This window comes from Desmodus rotundus, chromosome 12 (genome assembly GCF_022682495.2).
Source record: "Desmodus rotundus isolate HL8 chromosome 12, HLdesRot8A.1, whole genome shotgun sequence".
Classification (NCBI taxonomy): domain Eukaryota; kingdom Metazoa; phylum Chordata; class Mammalia; order Chiroptera; family Phyllostomidae; genus Desmodus; species Desmodus rotundus.
The window spans coordinates 35,605,208-35,627,688 of NC_071398.1; the positions used below are offsets into that span (position 1 = coordinate 35,605,208).

The window sequence follows — 22,481 nt, forward strand, 5'->3', positions numbered from 1 at the left end:
AGCTGTTCCCCATGCCTTGGGAGGAGCGAGGGCAGCCCACCTCCCTGGCTGGGCTCTGCAGAGGCCAGGCCCTTGGAGCTCAGAGTCCCAAGAAGAAACAAGCCCCACCTCCTGGGTCCTGGGGCATGGTGGGTGGAAGGGTGGCATCCTAGCCCCTCCCGAGTTCTTGGCATCATGGCTTCCAAGGGTTCAGTACTGCTGGTGTGGTGTGGATGTGGCAGGTGGGGGCTTGTCCCAAGTAGGGAGAGGCAGGGCCTGCCCCCACCCCCAGGCCCCGCCTCTCTCCACCTCCTTGAGACCGCCCTGCCCCTGCCCCTGCCCAGCTCCATCTGCAGGTCCCTCACCCCCATCCTCCAGGCCAGCACCCAGCAGCTCCGGCTGTCTTTTCTCTGCGCTTTTCCCTGGGGTCAGGCCCAAGGCCCCAGGCAAGTCCAGCACAGGGGCTGGGAGAGCTTTTGTGCTCCTCCCTGGCTGTATGTCCAGCTCCTCCTAGTGGGGTGAGGTGTGGTCATGGGACACTCCCTCCAGCCCTGCAGACGCCATGGCCCTACATCAGCCCATTTCTCGCAGGGCCAGGGCCAGCCTCCCGACAGGCTGGGAGGCTGGGCGGTGCCACAGTGTTGCAGGTGGCAAGCTCCTCTGGCCTTGTGCCCTCCACCCTGACCTCTGTGCATCTGTGGTCTGTGGCTGCCCCTGGCTTCAGCTACACGCCTCACAGACCCATACTGCAGAGTTCAGGACTTGCAGGGGGTGTGCCGGCCCCAGTGACTCGGTCACCCTGACGTGTATCCCCTCTCCTGCAGCCTCTTCGAACACTACTGCTACTCCCGGGGTGGCATGCGCCACAGCTCCTACACCTGCATCTGCGGCAGGTGAGTGGGCCTCCTGGGCCACGCGGGGATGATTGTGGAGGGAGGTTGGGGGGTAGTGAGGGGTCCCACCGTTCCCTAGCTTAGATGTACCTGCTCATTCCCATGCCCACACCAGTGCCCACCTAAGCTTGGAAGTTACTTCTCCTCCTATGGCCCCAGGAACTGAGGCTGCCTCTGCCTGCTCTGGCCAGTGCTGTGAGGGAGGGTGGCTGGCTGCCACTGGCCTTCCTCACCCCTCCCACATGGCCACCTGTGACGGCTTCTGTGTGCAGTGTGGATGGAAGGAGCTGTGTGTGTGTGTGTGTGTGTGTGTGTGAGTGTGAGTATAGGTATGTCTTTGAGGGGCATGTCCTGGCTGTGGATGGCCTCCTCACCCCCTGGGCTCACCCATCTCATCTCCCCACTCTGTGCCCTCCCGGCAGACGGCCTGGCCCCGGCTCAGCCAAGACAGAGCTGGCGGTGTGCACGTCCTCATGCACGTTCACATGAATAATACATGCGAACATTTCAGTCCTTGGAAATGTTCTCTGGTAGATAGAGAGAAAAATCATTATTTCTACTTTTATGATTCCTGAAACTCCTGAACAGGGCCATAAATATTACACCCAGGTGAGTCTTTTTTTCTCTTGGACAGACTTAAAAGTCCTTTTTTCTTAAAGGGACTGCTCTTGAGGAAAGCTCCCTTGAGCAGAGGAGCGAGGAGCCACCGTCACCCTGTCTGTGTCCCCCTGGCGGGACTCCCGGGGACCCTGACCCAGCCCAGGCCCCTTCCAGGAAAGGAGGGTCTCCCTGGGCCCCTCCTGCAGGCCCACAGACCATTGCTCCCCATTCTGTTCTTCACACATGCCGCTCACATCAGAACCACACCCCCAGCCCCAGGGGTACCTGCCTGGGCAGCATCAGCCAAGGAAGCCCTGTAAGAGGGTCCCCCCGAGCTAAGAGGCTGCCCACCAGTGTGTGGCTATGGGTGATGGGGCCCCCATGCCCCATGTCCCCACCTCAGGCTGTGGGCCTGATCCAGCCACCCCTGGGCCTCAGCATCAGAGTGGGGAGTACCACCCATGGGGCAGGGGGTCAGGACACCAGCCTCTGAGGCTGGTGGGTGAGGATGGGCTGCTGACCTCCCCTCACACTCTGCAGTGGTGAGAACTCGGCTGTACTGCACTACGGACATGCTGGGGCCCCCAACGACCGGACCGTCCAGGATGGAGACATGTGGTGAGTGTGGCCAGCCAGGCTGCCCCTGCCCAGGCTCTGCCTGAACAGCGGGGCCACAGTGGGACCCAACCTCAAGAGTGACTAACGGGCCTCTTGGGTCCACCCTGAGAGGGCTGACCACAGCAAGGCCCTGGTCCTGCCACAGTCTCAGCTCCAGGAGGCAGGAAGCACTGAGACGGGGACAGGACCAGAAACCGGGGGGTTGGGGCAGGTCCTGTGGGACCACGGGACTGTGGGCTCTCTGAAGAGGGGCTCAACCGCCTGCCAGCCCCTGCCCTCTGTCCTCTGCATTTGGCACCCACCACATTCACGCCTTTGTCTTGGTGCCAGGAGGGCGGGCATCTCAGCCTGGAGCAGAAAAGACCCCCTAGGGAGCCCCTCCCCCTCAGAAACCTGCCAGCCCCAGCAGCAGGGCCCCTCAGCATAAGCGGCATTATTCAGGAGGTCAGAGGTGGTGCTTCACCCCCAAGGCTGTTCACGCCTTTATTGAGCACAGTTTGCTGTGCTCCCAGCTCCTTGTGAAGCCACAACTAAGCAGGCACGGGGGGGGGGGGGGGGGGGGGGGGGGGGGGGGCGGGGGGGACCTGCGGCTCCAAACCCCCGGTGCACCGTCCCCTGTTGGCAGGCTCTCAGATCCTGCCCGAGGATGCCCAGCCTGTAGGGCTCAGGCTAGGCCTAGGCCCCACCTTGCTGGGCCTCTGTGCTGGGCTTTGGGAGGGGTCTGTGAGCACCTTACTGACCTGGACCAGTCCCCCACCCCATCCTCTTCACCACCCAGTCATCAGGCAGGGCCAGTCCAGGCTGCCTGAGGCTACTGAGAGCTACCCAGGGGCCACAAGCCCCATGGGGCTGCCCTGTCTGGGCCTTCAGACATCTTGCTGTGGTCATGGACCCACAGACGAGGGGCAGGGTGGGGTGTGCTCACTGTCTCACCCAGGGGGACCTTTGTTGCCTTTCCCTCCTATTGCCAAGACTCCCCAAGCCGCCTTCCCTGCGGAATTGATGTAGATTTTCACAGCTTGCTCCCACAAAGCAGGTGTCTCACCCTTCCTCCCCTCACCATGTGCAGGCAAGGTCACAGAGACACAGAAGGGTGCCAAGTCCAAGTGCAGGGCCAGAGGAATTTGGGGAAGGGCTGGCTGCCTCCGACTTGGCTCAGCTGGAGACTAAGGAAACAGAGCAGCCGACCCTGCCCTCTGGGCCGTGGCTGAGCGCTACTGGCCCCAAGGAGAGCCACGTGGCCTCTTCAAGGCCTCTGACTGCTGCAAAGTTTCCTGATGTCCTTTGACTCCGTGGCCCATTCTGGCTGGGAGGACATGGGACGCCAGTCCCCAGGTAGAGTCCCAGCTGTCCAGGGGCAGCTCTGGCTGGCTAGGGGGCCCCGGCACAGGCCACGTGGCTGTGAGCGTCTCTCCTCTGTGGGCTGGGTGCTCCCCAGAGGAGATGGCTGCTTCTCCACTCCTGGCTTTCTTCCCAGGGAAGGCCCTCTCCCCATAAGGGGCCAGTCCCAGCTCTGTTCCTGGCTGACCAGGGCACAGTAGCCATCAGGCCTCCACCTGGCCCAGGTGCTGTGGCCTCAGCCCTCCCAGGCAGCACTGACACCTGTATCCCCCGGTCACAGCTTTAGAGACAAGTGATACAAGGAATTCCTTGAATGTTCATGCCGAGCCCAAATTGGTGATTTTATTTTTCTAGTGCCAACTTTGAAATGTAGCCAGTAGAATAATTATGAGTTTATTATAGTCAATTTATTATGCAGGATTTAGAACAACATGTTTTGTTGATTACTGCTTCTGCCAGATTGCTGGTGGCGTTTATAAGCCATTGTTTTATTGAAATTGATCTGCCAAGCACCCACTGCATTTGGTAAATAATAAATAACTCTGTTATCCCAACATAAAAGCCACGACACTTCATCATAAGGCACAAAACCGAAATATGAGCCTAGTGCAGAATGTTTCCCGAAGCTGAGTCTCCCAGAGCAGTGAAGCTCGGCATCTCAGTTCCTTGATGTCTGGTGAAAATACCTCCGAGGTATTTTAACATTCTGTCCATGGGACTGGTTGGGGGCAGAGCTGGCCCAAGAGAGTCGGACTCGACTGGAGAAGGTGGGGAGTGGGAAGTGTGTGCTGAGTTCGGCCAGCCTTTCCCTCTCCCCACAGTCTTAGACCCTCCCTGCCTCCCACACCCTCCCCCGCACACACAGGGAGCCTGCGAGAGGCAGGGCTATGTGAGGATAAGCAGAGAGGCCCCCCAGTGCAAGTCCCTGCCTTCCCCAGCTTAGTGGCTGTCCCTCAGCCCCAGCCTCTCTCTCAGTCACTAGGGATAACATCGCACGTCCGGGAGGGTACTGTGATAACAGGGCAAAAATGCTGAGCCTGGAGCCCTGCACAGCATGAGCTTCAGCAGGTACGAGCTGCAACACAGGGGCCATCTCCCCCCAGAGCCAGCAGACCGGACCCCTCCTACCTGTGCTCCTGCAGCTGGTTCTAAGACAGGCTGCAGGTGGGGGCCACCAGGCCCGGTTTATTCATGGGGAGCTCTCAAGTTACATGGCCTGCCTGTTCTGTGTCCTCAGCCCCCAAGTTTTCCCCTGGGCGTGTGCCAGGGGGGAACCAGAGGCTGGCCGGGTCCATCTCCCATGCCTCTGTCCTTCAGTACCAGGCACCTACCCAGAGCTAGGCCATGGCCCCTGTTACCCTCAGTCAGCACCCTAAGAATTGGGGCCTGTGAGTTTTTACTCCACCCAAGAGTTGAGAAGAGCATTTCGAGGTCCATTGCTCACACCATGTCAGCTCCTTATCATCCTGACCCTGATTGTCCTCTGAGCCCTCAAGCACTTGCCCAGTCCTCCCAGAACAGCCTGGGCTTTGGAGATGAGCCCCCAGTGTGGGCAGAGGTACCAAGAACTGGCATGCTGCCTATGAGCCACCAGGGGGCGCCATTGTCCTTGTTTAAATACACTGGGAAGCAGTGTACCTAGAGGAGCCCACTCTTGTGCTGAATTTGGAGGTCTGAGGCCAACCTGTGGTACTCCCTGCTTCTCCCCAGCCCGTCAGCAGGCTCACCCTGGGGAAAGAGGTGGGAAGGGGTCCAAGGTGTACCTCCAGTGGGCTCTGATTTGGAAAACAGCTGGGACACCCCTCCTTACCTGCCACCTCCTTTATCTTCCACTATCTGATCATAAGACAGGAGGAGTGGTTCCGGGGGGTTCCAGGGGTAGGATGTCCTGTGGTCCCTCTCAGAACCTTCCAGAGCACCAGTCTAAAGATTCCCAGACCTGGGTTGCCCCCTCGCTGGCAGGATGTGGCTGGTGGGTAGTGAACCAGACCTCCCAGCACTGGCCAGAAGAGGGCAGCACTGTGTCAGGATGTGTGGGCTGGGCCTCCTCCCTTCTGGCCTCAATCTTCTGTGTCCTGGCGGGGTAGGGGTGCAGCCAGCCCAGTTAGGGGAACAGACCTGTCCCACTCCCACACTCAGCAGCCAGCCGGTGTCAGCTTCCCCTCTCCAACACTCCCGTGGGACTAGGGCCCCATCTGTCCCCTTGCCCTGATAATGTTCGGCCTGAAGTGCCGACCAGCCAAGGTGGGGACACAGCTCACCCCCACCAAAGCCCAGTTCTTTTTGCCCAGACAAGTAAGGGCTACCAGTGTCCTCCCAGGGAAGCCTTTGAAGGCACCTGAACCCTGGCTGGCGTGAAGGTGGTGTGCTGCCGATCCCACTGCCCGGTAAGTCCCCAAGCCGAGGTGGCATCAGAGCCCTTCGCTACCCGTCACCCCAGAGCTGCCCCATCCTTTCCTTCTGCAGATGAGGGGTCATGGCCAGGGCAGGCTCTTTCCCCACCTGGCTACCTTTTTCCTGCTCATGGTGCCTATACCACCCGGCTCCTTTTCCTGCCCTTTCTCTCAAGTGAGTTCCCCATTATTTCCACAGCTGTATGTGGTGGACTAGACATTAGTTTCAACTGCTCGCGAAGGTCACCCCCATCTTGCCCCATCTATGGGCAGCAGCCTGCGTCTCCGTCACAGACATCCACCCCCCTGTACCCTGTGGGTGCCGCTGCTCACCCAGCACCCCAGCAGCGCCCTTGGCATCTCTTGGCTCCCACAGGCTATGATGGGATAACACTGCTCGCTTGTGGCTGCTCAGTCTGGTGTCTGGCGCCCACACACTATGGCCTGCAGGGGTGTGAGGCTGGGCCCGAGGGCTCCTCCCCAGCTGGTATAGGGGCTGGGGGGGGGCCTCTTAAGTCCTACCTTCCCAGTGCCTGATGCCTCAGTGGGCGCTAGGGGACCAGTGTCACCCCCAGGGCTTGCATCCTGATGCCAGGCCAGGCCCCTCCACCATGCCGATTCTTCAGAGGAATGCCTGGTTGTCACCAGCCAGCCCCATCCTGGGGATTTCATGCTTTTGAAAATGTGCCCAGTCCTCGGGGCCAGGCCCTAGTCAGCCATCTGTCCAGCCCCATGGCCATGGCCATGGCCGTGAGTGCTGTGTCCAGTGAGAAGCACCGTTCATTCGTCACATGCACCCAGATTGTAACCAGACACCCTGACCGTGTGTTCTCTCCACCCTTTTAATTTGTTTGTTTCTTACCCTCACCCCACTCAGTTGACTTCACAACCCACAGTTTGAAAAGCACCAGTCCAGACAGCTTGGGTGCTCGCAGACATCATGGGACACGGCGGCATGTGCTGTGCGCGTGACACCGACTCACTCTTCCCCCGCACAGGCCGCTGCCCGGACACCCAGCCCTTGCCCCACTGTGCTGTGGTTTCAGCAAGCCCTGGGCGGGCAGCCGCTGGGCCCCGCCCACACGCCGGGCCAGGTGCCCTGCCGTGTCCTTCCCGGGGACTTGGCCCCACCCCATGTCACCTGTAGTACGGTAACAGTAGTTCTTTGCAGACACTCAGGAGGCCCCCAGCATGGGCCTGCTCTTATTCCCACATGTGCTGGGACTACTGGCCATTGGAGCTGGTGCTTCACTTTCCCAACTGTCCAGCTCTACAGGGACAGCTGTCGTGTGGCTGGGGTGGGAAGCAGGGATGCCTGAAAGGCCTGCTTGGTGGGTCAGCCTGTGGCATTGAGGGAACCTCCAGGGCTCCAAGTGAAGATCTTTGCCCTGCTGGCTGCACCTGGGGCTGGGCCCTCACAGAGAGTCTGGCTGGGAGCAGGCTGCTGGCTCTGGGACCTCATCTGGAGGGTCTGCCCACGGCAGCACGTGAGCTGGGAAGTGACTGGTCCTCCTTCCTTTCTGTCTCACGCCAACATCTGAAGGGAAGCGAGGGTTTCCTCCTACTCAGAAATCCCCTGGCCTGGCCCAAATGCAGACGGAGTGTCTGCAAGTTGGGGTCTAAGATGAGCCTGTCGGCGGGACCTGGGCCCCTTTGCACCGTCAGTCCTGGGTGGGATTAAAATGAAGCTACAAACTTCAGTGCAAAGTGGCCCTCGAATAAGCACTGTAGCGTTTTCCCCAACTGTTCCCAAGCACATCGCTGGCCAAACCATCTTGTAGGCTTTCTGCCTGTGGGCCGGCCAGTCCCTGCACTGGGGCTGAGGGAGCCGAGGGGCCTGGGGTGGGTCTGGGTGGGCCAGTGGTGGCAGGTAGCCCAGGCATGAAGCTGCCCGGGAGGAGCCAAGGGAAGACAGAACCTCTCATCCCAGCCAGAAATAGAAGCAGATGAACACATGTGAGGAAAGAGAGGCCAGCATATTGCTCGGAGATGTGTAATATCTCCCCAGATGTCTTAGATTATTACACTCATTCACGCAGCCAAAGATGGTAGGGTTCCTGGTGGTGTCCCCAGGCAGCTGGGGGGCGGGGGGGCGCCTGCATTCTCAGTGGAGCCAAAGTATGACTGAGCTCTCTCTCCACTGTCAGTTTGCGCTCGGAGGACTGGTGAGTGCTCACAAAGGAGCTAGAGGGAGGTGATTTATAAAAGAGATGGCTTCCGTCCCTGGATTCCAGAGTGGCTTGAATCTGAATAACTTATGTGTGTAGGAACTCTGTGGGGGATTAAAAAAAAAAAAAAAGCTGAAAGATAGGGAACTGAGAGCACGAAAATAGACTCCAGCCCCCGTGCCTGAGCGTCGCTGGGCAGGATGGAGCTGCCGGCTGGCGCTGTACTTCCTTCTCCAGAAAGCGGATGGTTTTAAAAGAAAAAATACAGCTGAAGTCTTCTCAGTGGTACAGCCAGGCTGGCCGAGGAACTCCAGGCCCCTGCCACCCCATGCTCTTTGAGTTTTTGAGGAGAGTTTGGAGAACTTGGTAGACTTGTCCGCCTGGGGAAGAGTCTCGTTTTTACTGGTTCAGATGCCTCCAGCATTTGGTGCGCTCTTGTGGGCTTCCTGGTTTTTTAAATAGTGCAATTTCTGTTTTTCTTTGAGATCAGCACCATCCAGTACATTTTTCTGTCTGGGGTGCTACCGCGGGTCACCTTCTGATGTGGACGGCCCCCACCTCTGTGTCCCCCACACTCCTGGCCACTCTGTGTGCTCAGGCCATTCCTGGGTGTTTCGAACCAGCAAACCATGAACCATTTCCTTTGCCGCCTCCGAGGAGCCCAAATGAGAACACCCTGCTCCCTGGTGCAGCTGGCCTGTGGCCCCCGCAGCTCTGCCCCTCACGGTGCCCAGAGGACACGAACCTGCAGCACTGTTGCTGTCCCCATTTTAAAGTGGAAAAAACGAGGCCCTGAAGGCCAAGTGCTGGAGCCAGGACAGAAGAGCCCATCTCTGTCTGGTCTCTGAGCTGCTGATCCCCCAATTCAGAGCCTTAGTTTCCCTGTAGTTGCGAGGTAAGGTCTGCCCACCCTCCTGGCCAGCCCCCGGGGGGTGTGCCCTGGCAGGGGTAAACCTGCCCACACTGTTGGCCCCACCACGCTGCTGCATCTGGAGCCTCCTAGGGAGCAGATGCCCAGCTGGTCTGCTCAGTGCTTCTCTGTTTTATCCTCCCCGGCTCTCACACCGGGCTCAGGGTGGGTCACCGCAAGTGAGGCCCAGGTTCCCCCGTCGGCCCAGCCCAGGCAGGGTCCCCTGGAGTCTGTGACTTTGACCCAACACAAAGTTCTGCTGTGCTGGTGGGGCGCGTGCCCTGCTGACCCCGCCCGTGGTGTGCTGCAATCGGAAGAGCACAGGAGAGTCAACAGTGCCCAGCTGAGAACCTTGGATTCCAGCACAACACCCGGGGAACTGAGCATTTGAATTTTTCCTTTAAAAACCTGTTTTGGTGCTGCCTGTCATGCCTAACTCCTTGTCCCACAAGCGAGTCTGAAGACCCCAACTTGGTGCTGTGGGGTAGGGGCCCCAACAGGCACAGGCAGCTTCTGGAACGCCATTAGAACCCAGGTTTGGGTGAGAGGCCCTTCGGTGGGAGGTGTGGCTCGGCCTGGGCTCAGAGCTTCTGGAACACATGTGACTGCAGGCTGACCCCCACGGGAGTCAGAGTAGGGTCCCCACTGGTCGCAGAGCACAGCCTCTGCCACTTCGGCTCCACCTGGCTCTGGGGTGGCCCTGAAGACACAGGAGGATCTAAGGCCTGAGGCTAGACCAATGTCCCTCAGCTGGTTTCGTCACCGTCAGCATCAGGACTCACCATGACCCTGTGAAGGGGCTGAGGGGCTGGCGGGTCCCCACTATGTGCTTCCTGTTGAGGCAACGTGCCTGCTCAGGCATTCAGGTGGGACAGGGTGGAGGGGCACTCAGTCTGTGCATCCCAATCCCCCATCCAGAGCCCCAATCAGCCTGGCGACCCAGTGGGAGCCACACCTGGACCACCGCAGCCCCTTGTGTGCCCCGTCCGTCCCACTGCAGGGGGTGTGAGGGCTGGGAGGCCTGGGGGCCCTGTGCACACGGCCAGCAGCACATGCGTGGTGGTGCAGCTCAGCCCACTTCCAGCCTTGCTGCACCGGGCCCATCATGGGATGTCCAGAGGGCAGGTCAGCTGGGCCTGCCCTCCTGACTCGGCGGGGTTGCCTGTCTGTCCCAGCACCAGCCTGCCTCTGCTGGCTCATGGCTTTGTCTGTCAGTCCTGGGCCTCTTCTGTCCTGCTCTCCACTCCCTCATCTGGGCCTGCTGGTCCCCGCTCTGCCATTGGGGGATGCTGGGCTCCAGTCGGCCCCAAGGGCAGTGTGCAGCTGGCCTGGCCCCAGAAAAACCATGCTGGATGTGAGGGCTGTCCTTTGCAGTGTCCTCACTGCCCCTGCAGAGCACATCTGTCCCATCCCATCAGGGAGGGTTGCTTTCTTCTGGTCAAGGGGACGCCAGAGCGGGAGCAGAGCCATTGGCTGGGTTTCACTCAGAGGCTGGGTCCTGCAGGAGGTGGGTGGTGCGTCCGTCCTGAGGCCCCCCGTCCAGTCCCACGTACGTTGCCTTGTGGCTAAAGCCATGCCCTGTGCTGGGAGCAGGGCAGTCCTGGGAGCACCTATGGGAGTACTCACATGGAGACAAAGTGGTAGAGGGCATCCTGGGGACATCTCTGTCCCTCCCTCCCTCTCCGAGTCCCCATGGCCCAGCATCCAGTGGCCCAGCCAGCAGAGGCACTGGAGGGCAGGGGTGTGGGTGCAGGGTCAGCCCCACTACTCCCAGCCTTCCTTGCTCTGGGGACACCAGTGTGGGGGGCCCCCGACTCTGTCTGAACCAGTCACATAGTGAGACGGGCACAGGACTCCGCAGGCTGCCCTTGAGCACCGAGTGGGAGGAAAGAGTTGGGCCAGGGTGCCCCCAGGGACCCCACTGACCTCATGCCCCTTCTCCCCACAGCCTGTTTGACATGGGCGGTGAGTACTACTGCTTCTCTTCTGACATCACGTGCTCCTTCCCTGCCAACGGCAAGTTCACCGGAGACCAGAGGGCTGTCTACGAGGCGGTGCTGCGGAGCTCCCGCGCTGTCATGAGCGCCATGAAGCCAGGTGAGGGCAGGGCCGGGGGCTCGCCGGGCGCCTCAGAGAAGCGGGCCCTACACTTTACCACTTGAATCCCTCCCCGCCTCATGTGCCTGGCCAGTGAGACTGGATGGTGTCAGGTCCCCAGAGTCACTCCTAGAAATGGGGGCTGGCTGCCAAGCAGGGATAGAGCTGGGAATCCGCGTGCTCAGCCCAAGGTTGCCCCATGTCCCATCTGATCTCCACCTGCATGTCCCCTGTCTGCACTGGCCGCTGGGATGTCACATGCGTGTCCCAAAGCAGAGTTCACTGCAGGCAGGGCTTGGCCAGCTTGGCACCCCGGCACCTGGTAGGACGCGGCGTGCCCTCCTGCTCGGGAGCAGCAGCCGCGGCTGGTCTGCTGGGGGCTGAGCATCCCTCCAGTGTTCGGGGGGTGGGGAGCAGAGGCTGCAAGGCCATCTGGGGTCTTGGCCGTGACAAGTCTTGAAGGCGGACTCTGAGTTCATACTAAATTGAGGGGGACTGTGGCAATTAGATTTATATCCCTCTGAGGAGACTTTATTTTAAAAAGGAAAGAGAAGAAAAGATCCTGAGCCCCCAAGTGTAAAAGCCCCTGATGTGGCCTCTTGCAGGCCCAGAACCCAATGGCTCAGCCTGTGGCTGAGCAGCCCCAGGGGCCCCCCACACAGTTGTTTGGATGGGTCACAGCCAAGGGCTGCTTTGGAGGGTTCTCAGCAACTGTCGTTTTCCGAGGAGGCACAGTGTGAACTGGCTGGCCCCTGTCCAGCCCTGAGAGCCCCCGCCAGAGGCTGGGGAGCTGGGGAGGGCTGCTGAGGGGCGCCAGGCACCCTCACTCGTCCAGTGGGAACAAAGCCTGGCACTCAGATGAGCCCCAAGCCGGGGCACTCAGAAACGCCCCAGAGGGAGATGGGGAAAACCTAGGAGTCCGCTTAGGCAGGGGACAGCAGCCATGGGACTTGCCTGGCTCAGCAGCTGAGGCTACTTGTCTGTTTGAAAAGCAGCAGCCCCTCTAAGTAGCGGTCTGCACTGGTCACCATCTGGTAACTCCAGGACGGATTGTTGCGTGAAGCCAAGGGCGGGATGGGGTGGCCAGTGTCCCCCTTTCTTGTAAAAGGAAGGCAGCAGTGAGAAACAGATTCACAGGTGCTTCTGAGTCCTTGGAGGAGGCACAGGACTGACCTGCGGGGTGGGGGCTTGGGGAGGAAGGAGTCTGCTCACCGTGACCTTGTCATACTCTGACCTTTAAACCCGGCCTCTGTGAAGCAGTCACCCCAAGGACATGTCTCCTCTCCACACCCTTTCTTTCACCAGGGATGACTATGTCTTGTTCCGTTTTGAGTAACATCAGTCACTTAAATAAGTATTTCAGGTACAGCAAAAGGGTTTGGCTGGAGAACATGGGTTGTACAGCTCCCAGGAGAGCCCTGGGCCGAGTGTGGCCCTGTGCTGGACACAGCCCCGAGGGTCTCCCCTGCACCTCCGCGCTGTGCCACCTTGCGGCTGCACCATGTAGGCTGAGCAAACCACATCAGCTGTCCCATTGCACAGGCCATTGTGAATGTGGATGTCCTGGAGGCCCAGGCCCCAGGCTGGAAGGAGCCGGGCTCTGCTGCCCAAGAGGCCTAGAAGGGGGCCGGAGCCCACCCTGAGCTATAGGACCCTCATGCACCCACGCCCCATCATAGGCCCCTCAAAGAGCATGGGGCAGGCCTGCCTGGATCCGAGCCCGCCACTGGCCACAGTGCAGAGGGAAGAGGGCTGTCTACCATCCTTCACACTGGAGACAGCAGGGCTAGCGGAGTGAGGCCTGGGCATAATGGCTGTTGGGGAAGCTGCTTGGCAAGATGCTAGGCAGACAGCCTTGGAAGGACCGTGTCCAAGCCCCTGGCACTGCCTGATCTTTGCCTGGTGCTGAGACAGGGGTGGTGGCCAAGGCCTGGATGACCCTACCTGCCCCCTGACCCCTGCACAAGTAAGGCAGCCGGGAGGACCTGAGTGGCATCTGTGTAGCTGGTGTCCCGGCCAGCTCAGTCAGCCGACAGGCAGGCCAGTGCCCAGGGCCCTGCTTTCTACTGAGAAAGGCCCGGTGCTCAGTCCCATGGGGCTGCCCAGCCATGCCACTCTCGGGGCAGGCACAAGGCACCAGGCCCAGCCAGGCTGGTCTCGGCAGACTGTGGGGCAGCCCCCCAGCACACTGTGGGACATAGACCGGGCCTGCACCAGGGCCTCAGGCTCCCCACAGTACCCTCCACCTTTACCGCAGGTACGACAAGCTTGCTGCCAATTCCCAAAAGCTGAGCCCAGCCCTGCTGAGGTCGCATGCCACGCAGGCCCCGCAGGAAGGGGTTCTGTAACCAGAGTTGCTCTCAGATGGGGGCAGTTTGCCTCTGCATAGCAGTCAGGAGGCCACGGCCAGGCCAGCCCCGTGCCCTGTCCCAGCGGAAATGCCCTGGTTTGTGGGTTCAGCTCCTAGGCCAGGACAAATACCCACTGAGACTGCACAGTTGCTTCCCGCCCCCTTCCAGGGAGGAGTGAGCACAGACAGCCGGGTCCCAGCAAGATGCCCAGAGGAGAGGCAGGGATGGGCAACCACAGCATACTCGGACCCTGGGACTTGCCCGGGGGGATTGAGGACAGCAGGCCTCGGCCCTTGGTTCTGGGGTCCAAGTGGGGGGGGGGCTTCCTACTACCACTCAGCCAGGGAAGGAGGCTGAGCTCACTTACAGGGGCCCCACGAGTGTTGACAGGGGTGAGCCAAGCATCTACCTGGGGAATACCATCCACGCCAGCCCCACAGGAGGGGGTCTGGACCCCCCCAGGCTGTACGCTGGCTTCTGGTTGGGTGAAATCGAAGCTCGCCGTGGCTTCTGTGTCAGGGAACACGGCCGGCCCTGTGCAGAGCACCCTGTCTCCTTGGGCACGAAAGTGTGCTGATGGGACCCCTGGCCCTCGTGAGGGGAGAGGCTAGGGTAGCCCACCTCAGGGCTATTCTGCAGACTCAGTTTCTCTAGTCACCTTGAAGCACTGAGGTCCCCTTTAAGCACCCAGGTCTCTTGCAGTCTCACCTCCCACTTCCCAGTACCCGGTGCTCCTCCCTCTCCTTCCTCACTCACCACCCACCCTGGTTGCGCTGGCCTGGGCTGCAGGGCCCCACCCCCTGGCCCCCACATAGGTGGTGCAGACTGCGCACTGGGCTCTGGGGCCCCTCACGGTCTGCAGAAGCAGTTGCGTCTTGGTCTGCTTGATGGCATGAACAGCCATCATCATTCTGTGCACAGCCTGTGTGGTTGTCTGCAGCTGCCGCCAGCTCCTGGCTCTGCCCCTGGTATCTGCATTCTGGCCACATGGTGGGGTGCTGCCAATGTGAAGTTGGGGCGCTCACTGGTAGGGCATGCCTCCCCCCAGAGTGGACCAGACAACAGGAGAGGATGCTGTTAGCCTCAGTGACCATCTGGGAGAAGGGTACTGGGAGCTGTGCTGGCCCATGTGGCCTGTGGTCAGGGTGCCTCTGCGGACTCTGCTGCCCTCCATGGGGCCGGGGCAGGGGCTGGACTCCCCTTGGGCCCCTCCTTAGAGATGGCAAGGAACGTAGGGGTAAGCTGAGAGAGACAGGGACAGCACACCACCCCGACCACAGGTGTCCTCTGTGGCAGGAGCCAGGACCCAGAGAGCTATCTTTGGGCTCTGTGTCACCCCTCTGGCCTAAGAGGGCCCCCTGCTGTCTACAGTGGGGGAGTTCCCGCCCTCTCTGGCCTCATTTACTCCTGCGGGCACTCTGCCAGGGTGTCTGTGGTGGGGGGAGGGACCACGAGGACGCTGAGCAAAGCAGCCATGCTCAACTCAGCATCCAGGCGCCTGCAGCTTGGGCACATACTGCCCTTCCCTTCTGCAGGGTGAGTGGGTCCCCAGAGATCCTGGCAGCAGACAGGGGTCTGAGGTGGGGTGGGCTGAAGGCCCTCAGTCCTGGGCCAGCTCGACCTGCCAGGCAGCTCCCTGCAGCCCCCAGGGCCTGCCCTGGGACCCCTGCCCTGAGCCTTCCCTCCTGCACCCCCAGGGTCTGGCGACATATCATCCCTGGAGGGCCATTGTCTTCGGATGAAGTGAGCTCTTTGTCTGGAAGTGGCTGTGAGGATGCAGCTGGGGGGTGGCATGGGGGGGAGGTCTTCCACTGCCTCCTCTGCGTGGCTCGGGCCTCCAAGCCCCCAGGCTGTCATGCTCTGGGCAGGAGGCCTCAAGGCTGTGATGGATGTGGCCAGTGCTCTGAGAACCGCCCCAGGCAGCAGGCCCAGCAGGCTCCCAGCCCACCAGGGCAAGGTGTGGCCTGAGGGGACCAGGTGGACACAGAAGACCAGCTGGTGACCTGGAGCTGCTCTGGATACATACTGGGGCCTGGGCACCTGGTTTCTGGTCCCTCCGAGCCAACTGGCAGATGAGGGGGCACAGACAGACCCAGAGGATTCCCTGCCACCCTGGGGTGGGGGACACGCCTGAATCCTGGGCCCATGAGGTGAGAGCATGGCTGCAAGAGAGCCGTGAGAGAGGCTGGGGTTCTTGCCCAGGCCACACGTGTACCAGGCATGGAGCAGGGGGCAGGCCCCGCCCCCTCAGGGCTCAGAGGCTGTAACCAGGGCACAGCTGTGCCCTAACAGCACAGCAAGGGGCAGTCAGGGAGGGCCTCCTGGAGAAAGCCTTAACACAGAGGCTCACAGGAGGAATGGGAGTGAGTCTGGGAAGGTAGGACCCTTGGAGGGATGGTCCTAGTTAGGGAACCACAGGTAGAAGGCACAGGGGGGAACCAGCTCTCACCGCTGTTGGCCCAGGAGTAGATGAGCATGAGGCTGGAGACAGAAGCTAGGCTGAGGAACTTGGGGCTCTGCCCTCAGGCAGGGACTGGCCCCATCTGACCTGTGTTTTAAAGAGGTGGCCTTGGTGTCCAGGCCTCAGGCAGGATGAAGTAGGGGATGAGGCTTTGCAAGGGAGGGGAAGGAAAGAACAGACATCCAGGAGAGGTGGGGGCCCACAAGGCTTCAGGTTCAGGTGTTTCAGGAAGACAGGACAAGATTTGGTGCCTGCTGGAGGTGAGGGGTAGGGGGGCAGGGCAGATGGCACCTAGTCTCTGCAGTGTGAACCTCAGTGTGGTGTCTCCAGTATAAGCAGGCCTAGGGGACTGCTGATCGCTCCTAGCTGGGAGGTGTGGCCCCGAGGAACCTGTGAGCTGCTGAGGCGCAGAGCCCAGGAGTCAGGGCAGGACTTAGGTGGTGGGGTCGGCCTCCCATTTGTGCCCACCCTGCCCGTACAGCCCAAGGACAGCAGTCTCCACACACTTAAGGACCCTTGCCCTGGCTGTGGGTGTTGTAACCACCATCCGGGCCAGACGCTGGGCCAAGTTGCTGGAGGTTTAGTCACTGTCACAACCCTAACCACACACAGGCGGAAACTCACTCCCGGCCAAGAGCTCTGTGTGCAAGGCTTTCCCCGAGGGCCCGCAGGCAAGGAGAACTAGAGGCGCCGTGGGGACAGCCTGGGCCCACACGTCCGGCCCCACGAGAGGCCATGAGGTCAGGAGAGGAGCTGAGCTGCTAGCGCGAGCATGATTTATACCTGATCCCCCTGCTGCCGAGGTCAGGCCGAGACCGCAGCCTGCTGTGGAAGCTGGCCAGGTTTGAAGGCAGGCTGCTTCTGGGGGCTCTCCTCTGGCATTGGGAAGAGGCCCCTGCCCAAGACAAACAGCGTTGCGCTGGGGTTGGGACATCGGCTACCACATAGGACACCTGTCCTCAGTCCCAGGGGCCAGCCTGCCGAGTTTGCAGAGCTGCTTGGGGCTCTTCTAGACCCGGAGCCTCTGGCAGGAGCAGATCTTAGGCAAACGCTCGCTGTGCACCCTCCCCTGAACCAGCACTCACTCTGCCAGGCCCTGGGGGGCAGTGTGTGTCGGGGATGCGGGTGGGACATTACTCTCCTGGGGGACACATGAGAAACAGGGAGGCAGACCTGTCTAGGGAACTATGTGCAAGGAAAGAAGTCACTAGGATAGCAGAGGGAGGTGAGAAGGTCTCCAGGGAGGGCTGGCTTTCATGCTGTGTCCCCAAGGATGAGAAGTCACAGGCCAGGGAGAGTCTGCAAAGGGTCTGAGGCAGGAAGACCTTAGTGTGCTTCTGGAACAGAGGTGGCCAGGCACGGAGCAGGGCACAGGCCCCGCCCTCTCAGAGCTCAGGGGCTAGACCCAGGGCACAGCTGTGTCCTAATATCACAGGACGGGGCAGTCAGGGCTTCCTGGAGAAAGCCTCAACACAGAGGCCCACAGGAGGAATGGGAGTGAGTCTGGGAAGGTAGGTCCCTTGGAGGGGTGGGGTTGATCTGTCTCGGAGAAGAGCAATGGCCCCAGGCTGAGGCAGATTCATCTCGTGGCCCACAAATGAGGGCCGTGAATGAAAGTGAACCTAGGGGTCTGGCTCGCCAAAAGTGATGGGAAAAGAGTGGCTTATGGCAGTTTCCGGGGAATACTGACCCAGTCTCCTGGTAGATGCTTCTGCAGCCAGCTCTCCAGGGCAGCGCTACGGCTGTGTTTGACATGGGAGGCCTCTGAGGCTCACAGAGGTGAAGGCTTGTCCCAGTCACACAGCAAGGAGCAGCTGAGTTCAGATCTAGTGTCCTGGGCCGCCATCTCAGGACGCTATGCCATCAGGGGAAAGCTCCCCACCCGGGCTCCACTCTGGGGTGCACACTGGCCTCTCCCTGCAAGCTGTTGTGGCTGTAGCCAGACCCCACCTCCACTCCCACCTCAGCACCTCATGGGCTGAGGCAGGCAGAATGGGGCTGGACTCCAAAGGGGCTCTCTGTCTCTAGGGGCAGGCCTTGATGTCCTCCACCCTGGGTCTCTCTGTGCCTCAGGCCACCAGCTGGCCACTGCTCTGTGAACTATCCAGGGTGCAGCCCCACCCACGTGCTCAGAGCCTAGGGGACCCAAGAGGTTGGACCAGCCCTGTTCCTTCAGCCCACCCAAGACCCCAACTCAGGGCCCTCTGTCTCTGGGAGGGGTCCCCATCTGGGGGACTGGTGCCCCGCTGAGAGATGACAGCCTATGTCCCAGGGTAGGTTCTTGTCTCTCTTTCCCCTCAAGCTCATCATCTGCCCTCTGCCAGCCACAGAGGTTCAGAGCCCTGAGCCCAGACCCTGGTGACTCAGCTCTGGCCAGTGCAGGGCCCGGCAAGGCTCTCACAGTCCAAGATCCTAGCGCTGCCCCCTTGCAGCAGTGCGTGACAGTGGTGGCTCATGTGGAGGGCAGGGTATGGCAGGGAGGCCCCTGGGAGCCAGGGTTGCCACCCACATGGATGGGACTGCACAGACCAGGACTGACCACCACCTGTGACCAGAGCACAGTATCAGGGTGCAGGCCCCGTCCTGTCTGCCTGGCCCTGCATGTCCTGGGATCACTGGCCTTGACAGGCACACGGCCTGCCCCACACTCAGCCCTTGTGGGGTGGAGCAAGGAACTTCACTGGCCTAGGTCCTGCCTAGTGCTTCCGCTGCGTGCTGAGTGCCCTCAAGCAAAGCTGAAGGTGGGGCTCCATGGAGCCCATGGGCAGGGCTGGTGTGCCCTGGGGATGGCCAAGGGTCTTTGAGGGTGGCTCTCCAAGAGCCCTAGGCTACAGCCCCCAAAGGCCCCCTGGGGGACAAGGCAGGATGGAGCTGCAGAGTCCCACAGGGCCTGCTCGCCCCAGCTCAGTGACCTTTACAGGGACATTTGCCCCAGAAATATGGGGCACAGATGGGCTTGATTAGCAACCTGGGGCCTGGATGTCTGAGCTGCCACAAAAATGGTCACCCAGGGCTTGTAGAAGGTGGAACCACAGACCCCTTCCAGCCAGCCCTTGAGGTGGTGCCAGCTGCACCTTCACCCCAGAAACCTTTGCTCCCCTACAGTGGCTCCCAGAGTGATTCAGCCCCATTTGGGTGGGGGGAGGGGTGTAGGATCACCTCTCCTCTACTTGTTCCCTGGCCCCATAGCCTGAGGCTCTTAGGCAGTTTTCGGTCCTGAGCTTTGTCTGGGGTTCCCTGAGGCTGCCCCACATCCACTGTTGGGGACATTCACCTCTCTCCTTCTGATACCCGAGGATCTAGCCGAGATTCCACTGCCCTAGCAGCTGGCCAAGAGCAGACACAGCATGGGCTGGGGAGCACACCTGGGCTAGGCCCCTGGCCATGGGTGACAGAAACCTACCTCTGAGGACTTAGTGGAGAGGAAGGGGCTCCAGGTCCAGAGCTGCGGCTGGGAGAGCCCTGCATGGAGGGCCACCTGGGCCTCATCATCCTCGCTACCCACTCCTCAGACCTCCTGCCTCAGCCACACGAACCTCACCCTGGGGAGACCCGGCCAGACTGCCAGTGTCCACAACTCACTGCAGCCTCCTTCTGAGCCACAGGCATTTGGTGGCCAGACATGCACCGCCTGGCCGACCGCATCCACCTGGAGGAGCTGGCCCGCATCGGTATCCTGAACGGCAGCATTGACGCCATGGTCCAGGCCCACCTGGGAGCCGTGTTCATGCCACATGGGCTCGGTCACTTCCTGGGCATTGATGTGCACGACGTGGGAGGTTACCCGGAGGTCAGTGTGGACATGTCCATCTAAGTGGCCTGCCTCTGGACTATCACTGAGTGTGGAACTCCACAGGGTGGGTTAGGACTCTGGGAGACAGCTGGAGTGTGTTGACGAGCCAGGCAGGAACAGAGCGGGGTCCAGGTGAGGCCTGATGCTCCTCCTCCCCTTACACCTAGTGGCTGGTCCTAGTCCTGGCCCAGGCTGCTGCCACAGTGCCCCCAACCCCCAAGGGCCCTGGTCAAGGCAGGGGAGCCTCTGTGAGCACGCCGCCTCCAGTGGCCACCTCACAGGACCTGTTGTGCAATGGGCACACTGCACAGTGAGCCCCGTGCAGTGCACTGGGTGTGGCCTTTCCTGAAGGCTGGTAGGTGGTCAGTGTGCAGTGCATGGGGCGCCCGCAGGACAGTGGGGACCCAGAAGCTGGGTCTTTGCGATGGGGTGTGACACTTACTGGCCATGCCCTACTGCCTCTGGATTCATTTGGGTAAGGCTCTACCAGCTGGTGGCTGGCTCTGGTCTCTCCTGGGACTAGCTAAGCCCAGCAGCAGATCCCTTGCCCCTCCCTGGGGCACCCTCTGTCTGCATCCCCAGCCCCGGCCCCTCAGCCAGCATGCCCCTGTGGCCTCTTCAGCTCCTTGGCAGGGGAGGGAGGCTTGTGTGGGGGTCTCCATTCCCCTCTACCTCCTACCAACAGATCCTTGAAAGGACCACCCAGAGGGCCTTAAGGAGGCCCTGCCCGGCAGGTGGCTGCAGCCTCTCAGCCGGTGGGTGGTGATGAACCCAGCCTTGCTGCCTGGCCTGGTGCCCGCAGCACAGGGGCTGATTGTGCAACCAGCGCACGCCCTGGGGCCCACCAGCCAGTTAGCCGAGACAGGCCTGGCCTGTTGGCTGCAGGGGATTTTGAAAGCACTAAGCATGATTTGAGAGGGGGGGGGGGGGGGATTGCTCAAGAGAAGCATTATTATTCAATTATTTTTTCCTCAAGTGTAAACAGTTAAATTTAGAGAAACAAAATCAGTTTTAATTTCCTAATTTCTATCCATCACATTGTGTGCAGGGAGCCAAGAGCGGGGCCTTCCAGACATTGTTAACTGAGGTTCGTTATTCATTAGTCGCCAAAGCCCTTTTTTTCCACCGGAGAAAATTGGCAGCAAACTGTTTTCATCTTTTCCAGTAAGCAGCCCTTTGTGCTCAGTCTATTCTTCTGACAGATAAACATTGTGGAAAAAATATGGCTTTTCCTATAAAAGTCATTTGTTTTATTTCAGGCCTGCAGACACATCTGGGTCTCCTCTGCTTGGAGCCCAGTAAAAGCCGAGGCCTGTCAAGCCCTCTGACTAGGTGGAAGCGGGCAGGGGCCAGTGCCCCCACCCCCAACAAGGCCGGAGTCCCCAGGCCCTGCACTCGGCCCAGAGCATCTGCCCTACACTCAGCCTAGCCCCATCCTTCTCCAAGCCCTCCCCTGGCTGTCCTTGGTGCCCCCCACCCGTCCCCCTGGCCATGGCAGGCTCCTGAGCAGGAATGCTCTGAAGGGGTAGAGGTTGGTGGACTGGGGCAGGTGTATCCTCCTATGCGCCCCCAGGGTCCCTGCCATTCCCCTCTCCTCACCTGAAAATGTCCAGAAGGAAGCCTGTCTCTGTGCAAGCTTGAGCAAACCACCGTGTGCACATCCATGAAACAGCAAAACATGGGTCCATAGCAACTGAGGGGAACTGGGGATGTGACCTTGTCAGGTCTCTGCTTCCGCCAGGCCCCCAGCTTTGGCAACCTTGGAGTGAGAAAAGGGGGACAGACACTTAGGGGTAGCATGAAGGTGAGATTCAGGAAGGCAGAGCCCAGGGCCGGCGCAGACTTCAGAGGGCAGGAGCAGGAAAGGCTGGAGCAGAAACCCTGGACTCCTAGCTCTGACAAGCAGCTTCTGGGCAGGAGATGGCTCCCACCCCCTAATCCCAGCACCGGAGCACAGGGGCTGCCATTCCAGACTGGACCCTTCCACAATGCCACCCTCCCTACTTAGCCCCTCCCAGCAAAGTGGAATAGGGCTGTGTACCCCACCAACTAGGTTTCTGAGTCCAAAGCAGGACCCACAGGGGTCACAGTGCCTTGGAGTCCCTTCACCACCTTCATCCCAGCCTGGCTCACACCAGGTGGTCAGAGGGGCTGTGTATGCCAATTTCCATGGGTGCCCCACTGTCACTACCCTCATGGAGTCACGGTCACAGCCTTCCCTGCCGTGCTCAGCCATGGAGGCTGAGCCAGCCTGTTTCAGTTACCTTACATGAACCACTAATTGAAGTCTGATGTTTTTGGCCCCCAAACAGTCAGAAACGACAGCTCTGTCTCCAGCAGCTGGGCTTTCAGGGGATTGCTGCGAGCAGGGCAGGGCAGGCTCTGGGCCTGAGCAGAAAGTTTGCTTGCTGCCCACTCACAGGCCTTGGCTGAGGGCTGGATGGGTGCCTCAGGGACCTGGGGAAGATGGAAATTTCTACAAGCGTCCCAGGCACCACCTGCTTTCACAGCCCAGGCAGCGCTGTCAGCTACACCCGTATGAGGATAGGCCCAAGCTGGGTGTGCACTTGCGGGGGAGGGGGTGCTTCTGCCAGAAGCAGCTGCCACTGCTGCTCAGTCCTCAAGGGCTGGGCGCTATTGTCCAGGCTCAGGTGGATGGCACAGAGTGTACCTGGAGTATGCGTGCATTTGTGCAAATATACACCAGAACTGGTGCTGGTAGGCCCATCCTGATGAGAATACCTGTCCCCCCTCCTGAAAAGCCATGTGAAAACCTGGGACTTGGCCTGGGGGAGCCAGGCCCAGCACTTCTGGAGCTGGTTTCCACTTGAGATGCCTGGAAGAAGAGGTGCAGCCGGCGGCCTCAGCCTCCTTAAG

General features: G+C 60.4%; 1 protein-coding gene across 1 annotated transcript in view; it reads left to right on the top strand.

Annotated features, from left to right (window-relative positions):
• Window positions 1-22,481, top strand: part of PEPD (peptidase D) — a 113,956-nt gene that overhangs the window by 89,923 nt on the left and 1,552 nt on the right. The window contains exons 10-13 of the mRNA XM_024577519.4: window positions 804-872; window positions 2,013-2,090; window positions 10,851-10,999; window positions 19,417-19,601. Coding sequence (XP_024433287.2) covers window positions 804-872; window positions 2,013-2,090; window positions 10,851-10,999; window positions 19,417-19,601 — 481 coding nt within the window. The remainder of the gene's footprint in view (window positions 1-803; window positions 873-2,012; window positions 2,091-10,850; window positions 11,000-19,416; window positions 19,602-22,481) is intronic.